At 36.5% G+C, this 15,562-nt stretch overlaps 1 protein-coding gene across 1 annotated transcript in view; it reads left to right on the forward strand.

Moving 5' to 3' along the window:
* Nucleotides 1-15,336, forward strand: part of LOC116323703 — a gene marked incomplete at its 5' end in the record, with an annotated part of 64,630 nt that extends 49,294 nt beyond the window's left edge. Inside the window, 19 exons of the mRNA XM_039610092.1 lie at nt 1,132-1,161; nt 1,506-1,547; nt 1,733-1,771; nt 2,210-2,248; nt 2,517-2,666; nt 2,772-2,924; nt 4,614-4,903; nt 5,009-5,061; nt 5,643-5,764; nt 5,861-6,079; nt 9,973-10,176; nt 10,371-10,502; nt 10,777-10,958; nt 11,799-11,975; nt 12,058-13,431; nt 13,527-13,568; nt 14,120-14,170; nt 14,290-14,356; nt 14,640-15,336. Coding sequence (XP_039466026.1) covers nt 1,132-1,161; nt 1,506-1,547; nt 1,733-1,771; nt 2,210-2,248; nt 2,517-2,666; nt 2,772-2,924; nt 4,614-4,903; nt 5,009-5,061; nt 5,643-5,764; nt 5,861-6,079; nt 9,973-10,176; nt 10,371-10,502; nt 10,777-10,958; nt 11,799-11,975; nt 12,058-13,431; nt 13,527-13,568; nt 14,120-14,170; nt 14,290-14,356; nt 14,640-14,698 — 3,425 coding nt within the window. The remainder of the gene's footprint in view (nt 1-1,131; nt 1,162-1,505; nt 1,548-1,732; nt 1,772-2,209; nt 2,249-2,516; nt 2,667-2,771; nt 2,925-4,613; nt 4,904-5,008; nt 5,062-5,642; nt 5,765-5,860; nt 6,080-9,972; nt 10,177-10,370; nt 10,503-10,776; nt 10,959-11,798; nt 11,976-12,057; nt 13,432-13,526; nt 13,569-14,119; nt 14,171-14,289; nt 14,357-14,639) is intronic.
* Between the last annotated feature and the right edge of the window lie 226 nt (nt 15,337-15,562).

Below are 15,562 nucleotides of genomic sequence, written 5' to 3' on the forward strand. Positions count from 1 at the left end.
TGGCTTGTGACTCAATTAGCTGAGATTATTTCAACTTTCAGGGGTGCAAAGTCACACAGATGATGTGCAGCAGTGGGTCCCTCAGTCTGTCCTCACTCTGGACACTTGCAGTTGTCACACATGGAAATCAAATGTGTTATAAGCTGCAGGATTCAAACACAAGTGTGTCTTATAAATACATGTTCATACTTTTATTACACAATCAGAGAGAAAGAAACAGAGAGAGAGTGCAGGACAGAAAGAAAAGTGACAGCCTCAGGCGGTATTACAAAACAGCACAAGAGATGGAGCATTTTCTGTTTGTACTAAATAAGTACCAAATACTTCCAAAATAAGAAAAGTTTCCAGTTGGTGCTGTGGTCACATGTTTGACTCCTCTGAATAAACCACCTTTCTTTTAGCTTACTGTCAAACAAACATTAAAATCAATTTGGCTCGACACCACCAATTGGAGGCAACAAAAATAACCAAGCTAGCAATAACAGTGCAGTGAATTCTGCTTGTTCCATAATTTTCGAGACTGAAAACCAGGCAGCATTCACATTTCACTTTATTCTGTTTGCATAATTCTGTTATTACTGTTGGCCCACATGTGGCCAACAGTAATCTTTTAATGTTCTTCATTATTAAAACATTTGTATTGCCTCGTACATAAGTAACATAAAACTCAGTACTTACATTTAAAAGTTTACTCTTTGGCCGCCCAGCTTGAACCTGCCATCATTTTTTCCAAAAAATTATCCACCGCCACTGCCGCGCTGTGAATCCTGACATAGGTTGGGCCACGAAGGATAGACCCAACCTATTCTGGGGAAAAGGAAGACTCAAGGTTGCCTTTAACTGTGGCCTCTGAAGGATGTGGCCCCTCAATTGGGACACAGATTATGTGGAAACAGGGGGCATAAAAGTCACAGCTTTTTGTCAGCATTTTCTTGTAAATATCATCTCCCATGATTGTGTTTTGTATATGTGATGGATTTTCCCCTTTTTCTCCTTAGAAATAAGGGTGTGTATTTGTTCTTGTTTTCTTTTGGTCTCTTTTTAATTTTTTTTGTTTTTTTTCTAAGCTGTTAATTATTTTTGCCATTTACTGTAAAATGAACATTTTAAAATGATAATTGTCATCCACAGATACTTCTTTATCTCCAACAACAACTCCTGGTATGTGAACATTCTTCCTTAAAGTATTTTTTGCAGTAAATGTCATTACAACTTTCTAACCTAAAGAATCTTTCATCCGTCCCATAAATTTAAATACTTTTGTTTCTCATATTAATTGAAAAACATTCACAAAAACATTAACTACTAATTATCAAAGCTTATGTTTAAGAGGTTTTCTGCTTCATGTCCTTAAACAAACACTCAGTATTAAAGACATACATAATATGTAATTTTGCAAGGATTATGTACATTACATTCTGTGGGTGCATTTGAAAATAGAAATTTAAAATATATAAAAATGTATACTGAAACCTGAACTCCTGTTTTTTTTCCCATTTTCATAGTCATAACACCATCAACACCATCCTTTACTACAACAACAAATGGTATGGTGTTTGAAATGTAAAATAAGAATGAAGGTCCAGATTATCAGTTGCACTGTAAAATCTAAAACATGAATCACTTTTGTTGCACCAACAGAGCTATTTAATGGCTGCATTAGAAAAGGGAAATTTGAAATATAAGAAAAGTAGGCTGAAATCTGAACTACTGCTTTTTTCCATTTTCACAGTCACCACACCAGTAACAACAATACCTACTACAACAAATGGTATGATATATGAAATGTAAAGTATAAATGTCTTTGTGTGAGCTCCAGAGCACTTTAAAATATGAAAAGCTCCATCACCATTGTTGTAACTACACAGCTATTTGAATGATCAGGAATTACATTTTATTATTATGATATTTGTAATCAATTTTTGTCATCTCTGATTTTGTATCAAAGCTGTTACAGTATTGGTATCAAACCAAATCTCTTAAACCGTCACTAAATATGTTTGTCTACATGTCTGGTCATATGCTAATTGAAAAGATTTTAAGTGTTTTGTTTCATGTCCTTAAAGCAAAAACTTGGTATTAAAGATATAATATGTCATATTGCAGGGATGATGTACATTAGATTCTGTGGCTTGATGGGAAAAGAAAAATGATAAATTTAAAAAAGTATGCTGAAACCTGACATGCTGCTCTTACCCCTTTTTTACAGTCACAACAACATCAACTACATCACCTACAACAACAAATGGTATGATAATTGAAATGAACAGTGCTGCAGATTATCACTTGCACTTTAAAATCTAAATAAATTGAATCTCCTTTGTTGTAAAAATAAAGTTATTTAAATTATCTAAAAAATGAATCTGTTTGCCAAGTGACTCATAGTTTTAGATTTTTGCCAGCAGGGTTTTGACCGTGTAAAAATAGGAGCTTGCTGTCTACACAATCATGTAAATATTGTTTCCCATTATTGTGACAGGTTTATGTGATGCATTCACTCCTTTTCTCCTTCACAGCACCAGTGGTCTTCTATATAGCAGTTGAAATGCACATCCCAGCAGTCAGTGTGCCCCCAAATATCACTGTTGTACTCAGAGACATTATGAAAAATGTCGTCTCCCCTCAAATCGAATCTTTAACAGTAAAAGACTTGAACTTCACCACATGTGAGGACTTGATCTTATTTATGTGATTTTTGTACTATTCTTATATAGTGCCGTATGACTATGATTTGTCATTCTTTTAACTGTCTTGAAAAGGGTGCTCTCCAGTCTCTACGGGATGGCAGTGTCAGTGTGAGGACCAGTTTGCTTGGTCATGTAAGAAGTGTGAACTATATGGAGCATGCAATAATGTCACCTCACAAACCTGTGGGTGCATAAATGTGCTTCCTCCTGGTGGAGAATTATGTCAACCAATCTCAAGTAAGAATTTAGCAAATAATTTTTATGTGACCTGGGGCCTGTTCTTCGTACCTCGCTAAGTAAGTTAGCCGGATTTGAATGTTGACGATTTCGCGTGATCTTGGATCGTTCGGTTCTCCGAAGCTCATCTGGGACTTGCTGTCATAGCAACAGATCCGTAAGCGTAAACCTGCTCGGGAGCAGGTTTACTTTATGTAAACAGGATTAGATCGCGGCCTCTCAGGTATGTCCGCTGCAGTTATATGAAAGCAAGAGCGATATTTCGCCACTGTTTTACCATAAATAAATATTATCAATGTAACTAAAGATAATGCAGTATTTGATTCTTTTATTGATTTCATACAGATACATACAGGTCATTTCCGAAAAAAAGGGAAATGTACTATTAATCATTCTATTACATGTAGTAGATCATGTCAGATGTAATTCATATTTTAGAGTAGTAATAGTAAATTACTACGTGCAATCAAGATGACAGACCACGGCTAAAAAGCGAAGGTGGATTTGGGAAGTCTGTCGCAGCCATGTCCTGTCCGTTTGTACGCGAGCAAGGAAGGTGCAAGATTGATAAGGAGAGTTTACAGAATTTAGCGTATATTGCGGGATAGACGGGATCCTTTAGCTCGGCGCGACGGTGTGCTCATAGAGAGATATCGATTCTCCCGTGAGGGTATTATTTACTCTCTCTCTCTCTCTCTCTCTCTCTCTCCCTATATATATATACATATATATATATATATATACTTACTGTACTGTATATACTTACTCCCGACTTACTGTGCATGCTTCAGTCACCCCTTGCATGGGAACAGGTAAAAGTGATGGAGTGTTATGTCAAACTACACACAAAAAACCCACAATGTCAATAAATGTCACAGTACAAAAAAGGGGTGTGACGAGGGGTGCAGGACCACCACCTGTCTTTATTTGCTCTGCCCTTTTCTTGGTTGCTGTTATAAACAAACAAACAGATTATTCCAGGGTCTCTTGTCATAGACTAAAAGCAATATAAGTGATAAATATTACCATTCTGTGGAATATTCTTATATTTCACTTTTACTTGTTCCCATGTTCTAGTGGGTCCTGTTGTGGCTCTAATGTGAAAGAGGATATGATGTAATATAATATAATGTGGAATAAAATAATATCACATGATATAATGTAATATCATGGATCACTTACGAGTTTAATTTGTCAGCAACTTTCTGCCAGCCCTCTCTCCTTGCTTTTGCAGCCTTTGCAGTGTTCCCCTGCGTTTTAATTAAACTCTGAAACTCCTGAAATCCCTCAATCAAGAGTTCTTGGTCTGCTGCCGTGAAATACTGTGCGCGCTCCTTCGACATCTTCGCCGACCAATCACAGGGTTGCTGATCAATGTTTCTACTATCGATGCGTAGCCCCTTTTAAGCCACCCAGTGATCTCAGATTACTTCATCCAGCTATACTAATCGTCAACAACAGGTGTGTTCGGAGAACCGGATTAGCGAGCTCAAAGTTAGCGCGATGATTTGATCTTGGATGTGTCATTTGATCTTGGATGTAGTAAGCGAGGTACGAAGAACAGGCCCCCGATTGTGATTATATACTCACTCAATGTATTCAAATATGTCTTTAATACATTTATTTCTGTTGGAATTCTCTGGTGTTAATTTTCTTCTTTTCTCTTGGATCTTAATTTATTCTCCACAGCTTTCACTCCATGTATAACATCAGCTACAACTACATTACCATCAGTTACAACTACAACAATGACGATAACACCAACAATGCCAAACACAACAACAACAATGCCCTTTCTACCACCACCACTGACAACCACAACATCAACAACAACAACCACAGCATCATCAACAACAACAACCACCACAACATCAACAACTGCACAGATGAAGAAGACACTAGAAATAACTATGGATGTTGAATTCAAGGAAGAATACAATCAGGAAACCAATGACTTTCACAGAAATGTTAGCAACACTGTAAGTTTTTATTTGCCTTTTTTATTAATCATTCTGTTTTCTGGTGTTCTCATTCCACTAGCTATATGGGATATTTATTCCATTTTTTGCCATTGTCTCAAACAGATCAGGGATGAAGGACTGAAGCAAGGAATAGAAGCAAAATTAATCAACTTCCGGTAACTCACAATGTCTTTTTAGTAACTACAATATTCCTATCAAGGTTTTTTTTTTCCCTTCATTTGCTACTCCTTTTATGGTATGGTTATTACATGTTTTTGCAAAGTCCTTTTAAAAGACTGCTATTTTACTGTTAACTAGCTTGGGGGACTAGTTAACAGAACAGTGTCTTGAAGGTAATACTTTATTTAACAAACTAGGAGGGAAAAAAAGTTACTCACGTTACTTTCAAGTAATGAAATTTCTTAATCTATCCTGCCTCATCACAATGAAGACTTTACTGTAAACATTTTCATCTGTTAAATTGTAAATTAAAGTGACTGAGGGAGAACTCAACTTGCAGTAAAACTGTCTGCTACTCATTCTAGAAACATATAATCTACCCAGTAGGGAAAAAATGGTTAATTATTTGCTATTTACTGTAATCTTTTTTTTGCTATATCTAAGGGCATTTGATGTTTGTGTTATTTGAGATGAGACTTGTTTGGCCTGTGTGAGTGAACACATCACGTGTGAGCACATGAGAGTTGGCAACTCTTTTGTGGTTACATTTTTAAGGGACTTCTATTTTCTGTTGCAGGAGTGGAAGTACCATTGCCCAATATCAAGTCAGTGCTAACTCTTCTGTTACACCAGACTTTCAAGCACTAAATTTAAAAATAGCTGGCAAGCTGGCAGAATCATACCCTGTGGTATTTGAGGGTAAGGCAGTCTTTTACATTTCTCCTTTCAAATGTTGTGAATATCTATCGGTCCAGATAGTTGTTTAACAATTGTGTGACATTTGTGTCCTTAAAGCATCGGGTCCCCTGACATTTGTGCCAAATGATGGATTTTATGAGGAAACAGTGACTGTCACATGTGGCCCTCCACCAGTGAATCTCAATTTTGGCACTGTCTCAGCAGCAGAGTGGAGACGTAATACGGTGCTCATATCTGAAGATGGAGAACACAGAATTTCAATTAAGGATGGAAAATCAACCTTAACTGTGTCAAGATTTATTAGCTCTGACAATGGTAAGAAATTGACTGATACGTTTAATAGGAATACTTAAAAAAAAAAAAAGTAATTGTATTGTAATATTTTATTTAAAAAATGTAATATTTTCATTTTAATAACATTAAAATGTAAGTCCTGCATTACAGTTTTCTGATAGTGCCCAGGCTACCGCAACAGCAAAATTCTGATTGACTGGGTAAAATTCATCTTACAGTGCACCACAACACCACATTCTCACTCCCAAAGCATAATATTTTATGCTAGGAGACAAATCGTCAACACAGTACACTTCCAAGCACCCAACACATCCTTAAATGACGAGAAAATTAAGGAAACACGAGAAGCATTCGGAATCAATCTACACATGTTCGTTCATTTTACTTAAATCGCTTTGGAAAACACTATTTAACGTCATTAAAGTGCTGGTTAAAGTTAGGGATAAGGCTATGGCTAAGCTTAGGGATAGGGTTAGGGCTGGTATACATGGCTGGAACGTATATTAACGCAGGACCGTCATTCTACTGTATTTCACCCACAACCTGGCACATAGCATAACAACATGGAAGGTCACCTTTCGCATTCCTCAGGAACGACACGGGATGTGACAAATTGTCAGGATTTTATTAGGGATGGACCAATCGGATGTTATGTATCAGTATCGGTCCGATACTGATCTAAATTACTGGCGATCGTGGCTCAAGAATTGGCAGTTCGTCTTATAATTGGAAGGTTGCCGGTTCGAGCTCCAGCTCGAATAGTCTCAGTCGTTGTGTCTTTCGGCAAGACACTTCACCCGTTGCCTACTGGTGGTGGTCAGAGGGCCCAGTGGTGCCAGTGTCCGGCAGCCTTGTCTCTGTCAGTGCGCCCCACGGCAGCTGTGGCTACAATGTAGTTTGCTATCACCAGAATGGGTGAATGACTGAATGTAGTATAAAGCGCTTTGGGGTCCTTAGAGACTAAGTGAAGCGCTATACAAATACAGGCCATTTACCATTTTAAATTACTGGATCGGATATCGGAGAGAAATAAAAAATTAAAAAAAACAAAAACAAAATTTGCGACATGGCGTAACCCAGCTCATGACCTTAGCATGTCGGAGCAGTGTGCGTCCCGTGATAGAGCGGCTTTGGCGTGCGAGACCTTTCAACGGTCTGGTTGAGCACTTGGAGTCTCACTACGTGCTTGCAAACCGGCATTTAATCTCCAGGAGAGCTATCCCAGAGAAGTAAAGCAACTGTGTTCATTTCTGAATGTTTGTAAAGCATTCTCACGTTAAGCTTAACAACCGATATATGGAGCGACTGCCTCTTCTTCTCTCTCTCTCCCTCTCCTGCTGCTACTTTATTCATGAAACTGATCAATGATCAGCTGATCGGCTTTCCTGTCACGACTCCTGTCTCTCTTGTTTTTTTATTGCCCACTTTGCTCCAGAAAGAGGAAACCAGCGGCTAAACAACAGCAGCACGTTTAACCACCAGGATCCTTTTCTATGCAGCTGATGGCTGGTAACTGTGTAGCGGCAGGTAGCAAGTTTTGCCAGGGTGGCAGGTAGGGCATTAACAGGGAATAGGGGGAGCACACAAAAATACGTTTCCTCCTTATTCTCATTTAAAATGTCTAGTTTTTAATAAATAATTATCTGAGTCTTACAACCAGATATCCGAATTTATGATATCGCTATAGATATCGCACATAAAAAAGTGGTATCATGCCAGATGTTATGCCTCGGGAGTGAGAACGAGCTGAACTCAAGCATTGTCAGTGAATCAATCAGTCTGTATTCACTGTAATATTCTATTGTGAATGGCCTGATATTCTCCTTTATAGTTCTGTGCAGTCCAGGTTTTTTTCCCTCACAATACATGGAAATGAAAGGACTCTGTCTTTACAATACAGAATGTAATATGTTATGCTTTTGATTTCAGCATTTAAGCAATATTTTGATACACAATATCAGAAAAAAAATATGTGCATTCACTGTAGGTAAAAACATGGAAATCATAACATAAGGAACTCGCTTTTAGAGTCAGCTGTCTAAAACAGTATAGTATCAGTGAAGTATCTAAAACTTCTGACCACCCCAGTTTCCACATTGTCAAAGGAACTAGTGGCTTTGGTTAAAAAAAGAAATGGCTTAGTTGACAAAACGTCTCTTTAAACTAAACTTAAAGGTTTTGGGTTGGTAATTGCCAGTGTTGGGCAAGTTACTTTGAAAAAGTAATTCAATTAGAGTTACTAGTTACTTCTTCAAAAAAGTAACTGAGTTACAATATTCTAAAAGCAATTAATTACTTGAAAAATAACTATTGCGTTACTTTAAAGAAAACGTTTAACCCTCTGGGTTCCAGGGTATAATTGGTCATTTTTTACTACTTTTGATTTTCCCTCCACATTTTGCCTTTTAAAAACTATTTACTTTGTCTTGTTTGGTATCATCCTTTTCAGCACAACCTCACGTGTCAGAATTTACAGTTATGTTTTCATTTTGACATACTGTATTAACACAATTGATCTAAAATCAGACAAAAACCATAAAATCAGAGTAGAAAAAGTTATATATTTTACTGTAACAACCACAAACATGTTTAATGAATCATATTTCATAACTTTAAATGCAAATATAAATTGTCAATTTTAAAATCCTATGCACAAGTTTTGCAAACAAAGTTATTTGCATCCATTTACCTTTTACCTTGATTTTTTAAATAACCATTTCAAACTATTTACAGAACAATCAGCTGTTAAGATGCCACACAAATTATTTGTGCCATTCCAAAAAAATAATTTCTGTCCACTATAAAGGAGAACATCACAGCCTGATACCTGCAGGTCTGACAGCAGCAGGTGTATCACTGCTGTTTCTACCTGGAGACAGCAGTCGCCCCATTGTTCTGACACACAACACAAAACTATCCACAACACTACACACTAACTACCCAAGACAACACATGAACTACACACTCCAAACACGCTAAACGTCACAAATCTCACATCTCAAAACTCGCTCTCGCTTTTCCTGCTCTCTCTCTCTCTCTCTCTATCTCGCCGTCACTCCTAAAACTTCCACTGTTTTGTTTTGTTTTTTTGTTCATAAGCAGAGAGTGCTTGCTAGCGCTAACGTGGCGAAACTATTGAGGAAAAAACTCCGCGTATATATTGTTTATCATGACTCTGGTTTTACGTGGCCTATCAACACAATTTATAAACTGGTATATATCACTGTGTTGCTTTGTCTTTAAGTGGTCATGTGATTGGCTTACCACGACTACTTTATTCTTCCTCAGTCAAACAGCAGCACTCATGCGATTGTTTTGCCTCCTTAGCTCCAGGTGTTGTGCTAGATAGTGATCGTGATTACCGTCCGCGGGAGCACGCAGCTGCTTAAAGCTGTACTTACATAGACAGCTACTTCCGTGCAACTGATATAAGATGCGGTAAGCTGAACACAGCTTCAACCGTCTGTTTGTTGAAAAATAGTAACGGACCGCGTTTCCTTGTTATTAACTGTAACGGCGTTGTAACGATAGGAATAGTAATTAGTTAGATTACTCGTTACTGAAAAAAGTAACACCGTTAGTAACACCGTTATTCCCATCACTGGTAATTGCATTCACAGGTTAACCAGTGTCTTTCTGAATGTATGAGCTATTTTGGAAATTGCATGTTCAGAGAAATTGAGAAATATTGTAACTGGAGGTGAGTAACTAATTTGACAACAAACTGTCCTTTAGTTAACGGATGAATATTTGAGAGACATTATTGTTTAGTCTAGTTTTGCTAAAAAGCTGCGTTGGCTTTTTTAGGAAAACTAGAAGGAGGAAAACTAAGAGTATTCAAAAATATTGTTGTTATTACAAATATGGTACCGCTTTTGTTTTTTTTCATTAAAGCACTTCACTTTTAATTACAGGAGTTTATGAATGTCGGCTCATTCGCACAAACGACAAAGCATTTTTTCACCAGAAATCTGCAACATCCTTCAGTCTGAAAACAAAACCCACAATCACAGTCTCACCAATCAGACAGTATGTGCAATGTTCTGGAGGAAGTGTGGCTCTGAAGTGCAGTGTGAATGATGGGTATGAGGTTCAGTTTCGGGGCATTTTGCAAGCAGGTAAGTCTGACACAAAAACGCAAAAATCAACAAAAGGCAAATCTGTTACTGAGAAACATTTTATATGACAGCATTTTTCACAAAACCATATTTAATGCAATTAATATGATTTTGTAACTTTTTGGTCTTGCTATTGTTCTACTCTCTAGGATATTTTTAAACTTACTTTTATTGTTGTTGTTGTTGTTGTTTAGGCACTGGTACTTCAATTACCTATAATTATCCTACACCTCAAGGTTGTGAACAAGGGGAAAAGCCAATCATCTGTCAGTTAAAAAACCAACCGTTATTTACAAATGCAATAACACTACAATTATCATCACAGAGTGAGTATTACATTCAGATATTCACAAGTATTAACTTAAGCATGCATTAACACACCCTCTGTCAGTGCACCCCAGGGCAGCTGTGGCTACAACGTAGCTTGCCATCACCAGTATGTGAGTGTGTGTGTGAATGGGTGAATGACTGGATATGTAAAGCGCTTTGGAGTCCTTAGGGACTAGTAAAAGCGCTATATAAATACAGGCCATTTACCATTTGAGAAAATGAAAAATACATATTAAAATTGCTGATGTATTTTTTTCTCTTTCTTTATAGACGCTGTCTGTAAAGATGACAGATTTGGCCAAGGAGATGTAGGTTACAAAGCTGCAGTGCCCTGTTCAGAACCAAACAAGGTGGGAGAAATAACTGCAGTCTGTAAGGAGAGTGGAAATTTTGGAGACATTCAAGACAACTGCATCCTGTTGCCAGTTAAGGAGCTGCTTGACCAGTCTCAGGTATTCTAGCTCTCTGGTTGTTTCTAACAACATTTCATGAACCATTGGTTAGATTGACAAAAATCAAACATTCTACAAACATTTTTGAAAGATTCAGAATACTTTATTAATCCCCGAGGAAATGATGAGTTCACAGTTGCAGTAAAAACAGTAACTAACTAAACAAAATTAATTATACACTGTATTACAAAGTTACAAAATATAACAAAATAGCTTCAATAGATATAAATGGCTCTAATTCAAAATACCAGAGTATAAGACACCCACAGACATACAAACACACATATATGTATGTATATACTAGGGGTGCAACAATACTCATATCGGTATTGAACCATTCGATACAGTGCTTTCGGTTCGGTACAAATATGTATCGAACAATACAAAATTTTAAATTTATTTTATCAACTTTTCTTCTGATGATGCTGTCTGTGTTGAGAGCTCAGTGGATCTGCGTTTGACTACCTCGCCTAGGCTGCACTTAGGTTTAACTGTTATTGTTAGCTGTTTATATATATATATATATATATATATATATATATATATATATATATATATATTATGCATAATTTGTGCTTAAAGAAGCAGGAAAACAAGAAGAAAGATTAAATAAAACAAGATTTCATCTGTTTCAGTCTGGAAATACCCTGAAAAAAAAATAGATACTGTGAATAAATAAAAATTAAGAAAGTACTTATAGTATACTTTGACTCCATACTTCAAACTTTCAAATTCAGAAACCTTTGATCACCAACTCCTCTGATTATAAATGTGCATACATAAAAGTATTACATGGAGATAACATGTGAAATTGTTCTTTCCTCTGTCCAAATCTCACAGTTCTTGACTGCCACTACCTTGCCAGCATTTTTGGAACAGCTCAGCAATGTCACTGTCAGTTTTACTGAAGAAGTGATTACATCTCCTCCCAACATTAAAGCTATTGTGAAAATACTCACCAATGTAGCCAACAAAACTTCATCCTTCAATGTCTCGATTAGCAGAGATTCAATGGAGGTATGTTTATAAGTTTGCAAAATTTATCACATTCCAAACTGTATTTTTTTAAATCTAATATCACTCTTATTTTTTTCCTCAGAATGTCTTGATAACAGCAGGGGTTCTCACCATCAATGGAACAAAGAAAGCATGGAACACATTGAACAATAATGACTCCACAAGCATCTTAAACAATACTGATGCTGGAAGTGTCAGCTCGTCTTTATTGGACTCGCTTGAAAAAATAACATCTCATCTTGTCAATACAACTTTTGACATTAAGACAGAATTTATTCAGTTAAACAGAACTACATTCACAGACACTTTCAATGCTGAATTTAATTCTTCAGTGGTAATAAAAATACCAGAGTCTTATGGAGATAACAAAACAATCACTATGATAGTATTTAACTCGTTAGATAATGTACTACCTGCAAGAAATGAGGCCAATTCATCGCTCAACTCCATAAACGGCAGGGTTGTACTTGTTCAGTCCAGTGGCCAAATCAAAAATATCTCTTTCACATTTGATATTTTAAATGATACACTGCAAAAGCCTGAATGTGTCTTCTGGAACTTCAGCCTCTTTGATGGCCTGGGAGGATGGGATGGCAAGGGCTGCGAGTTAGTGTTAAACATAAATGAAACAGAAACTGTCACCTGCAACTGCAACCACCTGACCTCATTCTCCATCCTCATGTCACCGAACAGTCCAAAGAAACTCTATTTGGACATTATAACCTACATTGGAGTTGGCATTTCAATGGGATCCTTGGTCATATGTCTCATCATTGAAGGCCTCATTTGGAGAAAAATAAGAAAGAATGAAACCTCTTACTTGCGTCATGTTGCCATTGTTAACATTGCCGTTTCCCTCCTGATTGCAAACATTTGGTTTATAATTGGAGCGGCCATTTCAGATGCAGAAGTTAAAAACCCTCCAGCATGCACTGCAGCTACCTTTTTCATCCATTTTTTCTACCTGGCCCTGTTCTTCTGGATGCTGGCCTCAGCTATGCTGCTGCTCTACCGTACAACAAATGTTTTTGCTGGTGGTTTGTCTAAAGCATCTATGCTGGCCATTGGATTTTTTCTAGGCTACGGAGCTCCTCTCATCATTGCAACAGTAACTATAGCTGCAACTGCACCTGACAACGGATACATCCGAGAAAATATCATATGTTGGCTCAACTGGGATAAGTCCAAAGCTCTGCTGGCATTTGTGATTCCTGCACTATCAATAGTGGTGATAAACCTCATTATCCTGGTTGTGGTTTTGTACAAAATCATAAGGAGAAGGGTTGGAACAACTGCTGCACAAGCAGAGGAAAGGCATGTCTTAGTGGTTATTGCCAAGAGCTTGGCTGTGCTCACACCATTTTTTGGCATAACTTGGGGTTTGGGAGCTGGAATTCTGGCTGATCCAAGAAATGAAGGAATCCATATTGCATTTGCATTCTTCAATTCGCTACAGGTACAAATTCATTTTTTGCCTATCTGTATGCTATGATAGTAGCATATCTAATCACTGAATCCTTGATAACTCATGTTACTCTGTTTTTAAAAAAGGGTTTCTTTATTCTGGTATTTGGAACACTGCTGGACGGTAAGGTACGTAGAGCTCAACTTTAGTACAGGTTAATTCAAAGAAAAATAATAATAAATATATGAACGATGTGTATGAATGAGTAAATCATTATTCTTGAATTACTTAAAAATTAAAGGTCAATGATATAATTTTGGTTTAACAACAAAGTGTGTACTGGAAAAAAAGGAATTTAGTAATTGTCTCCTAATCTTTACTGACAAAGGACTATAAATTGTAATAATACTACACTAAAATCCTCCTTTGTCAAGTCAAACCTCCCCTTTCAGTGCCATTTCATGCTTCCTATATAAGCCCATCTAAATGGCTACTCAGACTTGAGGATGAAAGTAGCAAACAGCACATGACCATACTTCAATAAATAACAGTTATGTATATATGTTTGTATTCCACACAAGCACACAAAAGAACATGATGACCATCACCATAGAGCAGCAAAAATACAAGATGGTTTGCTTGTAGTGTTTGGCTTGGCAACATGAATAAATGTAATTTTAACAACAAATTCATGTGACTTCCATTTTAGTGTTCTAACATTTGACATTTCATTTATCAGGTGCGGTCAGCAATAGTATCATGGTCACAACCCTCCAGAAGTAGGACAGGGGTAAGAACAGTTTTCCTAGTCATGAGTTTCATGTTCCTTTTTTCTTTCCTTTCTTATGAATCATAGCTAATTTGCTTCTTGTTAATATTGCATGATTTATTTATTTTTTGTTTTTTTAGAGCACAAGTGCTGGAAACTCAACATCAAGTGGACTTCGAGTTTTAAGGAACTGGAGACGTGGGAGAGGTAAAGAACCATTAAGGAAATGAATAAACCAAAGTTCTATATAAAAAATGAAGTGAAAGCTGTGTGTTTTTAGGTGTGCTTGTACTTTGATCAGGCAGTTAACTGGGAAAATAATAATTGGATGGGTGGCGCATCAACACATACAAAATGTCATTTTTTAGATTTTTGTTCATGCAATTATTTTAAATGCCAACAAAACTACAGCTTCCTGGTGTAGTACTGTGTCTACTGTTGTAATAACTTTACCGTTCTGTTTTTGTTGTTGTTGTTGTTGTTTTCGTAGATGGCTACAACATGACATCCAGTGCATCCAGTGATTTGCATTCAGTTAGCAACACATAATGTATGCAGACAACTGTGGTTATTCAGATAACCAACAAGAAGTCACCTCACTAACAGGTGCCATGTTGAAGAGAAAAATAATGTTATTTGCTTCACTTGTCTGTCATTTTCTACATGTATTCATCATAAGCTAATTTTAAATACCAAACAACATTTGTTAAAGAAAGTTTTGGTGTTAATCACTTTATAAGCTTGGCTACTACTTAGTTGTAGAAGAAAATCCATCTCTAAATCTTGCGGTTTTATTTCGTCTGAATATATTATAGCACACAATCCCAAATTTATTCTAATGAAAATAATTCATTTAGCTTTAATAATATCATTAATTCTTACCTATTGCTGGTATTTTTATTCTGTATATGTTGTGCTGTATAATAATAATTTCTTAATAATTTCCATACATGTTAATTTTACCCATACTTTTTTTCTTTGCTGACCACATTATAGTTATACTAACTAGTACCTTTATATTATAGTCACTCTTTACTGGCTACTCAAAAATAAACCAAATATGCTTTTATCTTTTTTTTGCACACTTATCGTTGTATATTCTTGCATAATTTTGACATGCCTTTATTTTGATCCTGTTTAATAATGTATACAACTACAATTTGCTTTCTATTACTAATTATGTCCTGAATTTGTTACATTCAGAATTATGATTAAAATATTTTAAAAACTTAACCTTGTGTCAGAGTTCCAGCTTCACACACCTTGTTAATCTAGCAGACTGGCAGAAGTGGAATGATCCTTAAGGCCTAAGTCACACAGACCTAGTTCATAACAACCCTGCCAACCTCTACTTCAATTTCATTTCATTTCATTTAAAAGATTAACTAAATTAAAATGTTAACGTTGATTGCC

The sequence above is a fragment of the Oreochromis aureus genome, linkage group 3, assembly GCF_013358895.1.
Source record: "Oreochromis aureus strain Israel breed Guangdong linkage group 3, ZZ_aureus, whole genome shotgun sequence".
NCBI lineage: Eukaryota > Metazoa > Chordata > Actinopteri > Cichliformes > Cichlidae > Oreochromis > Oreochromis aureus.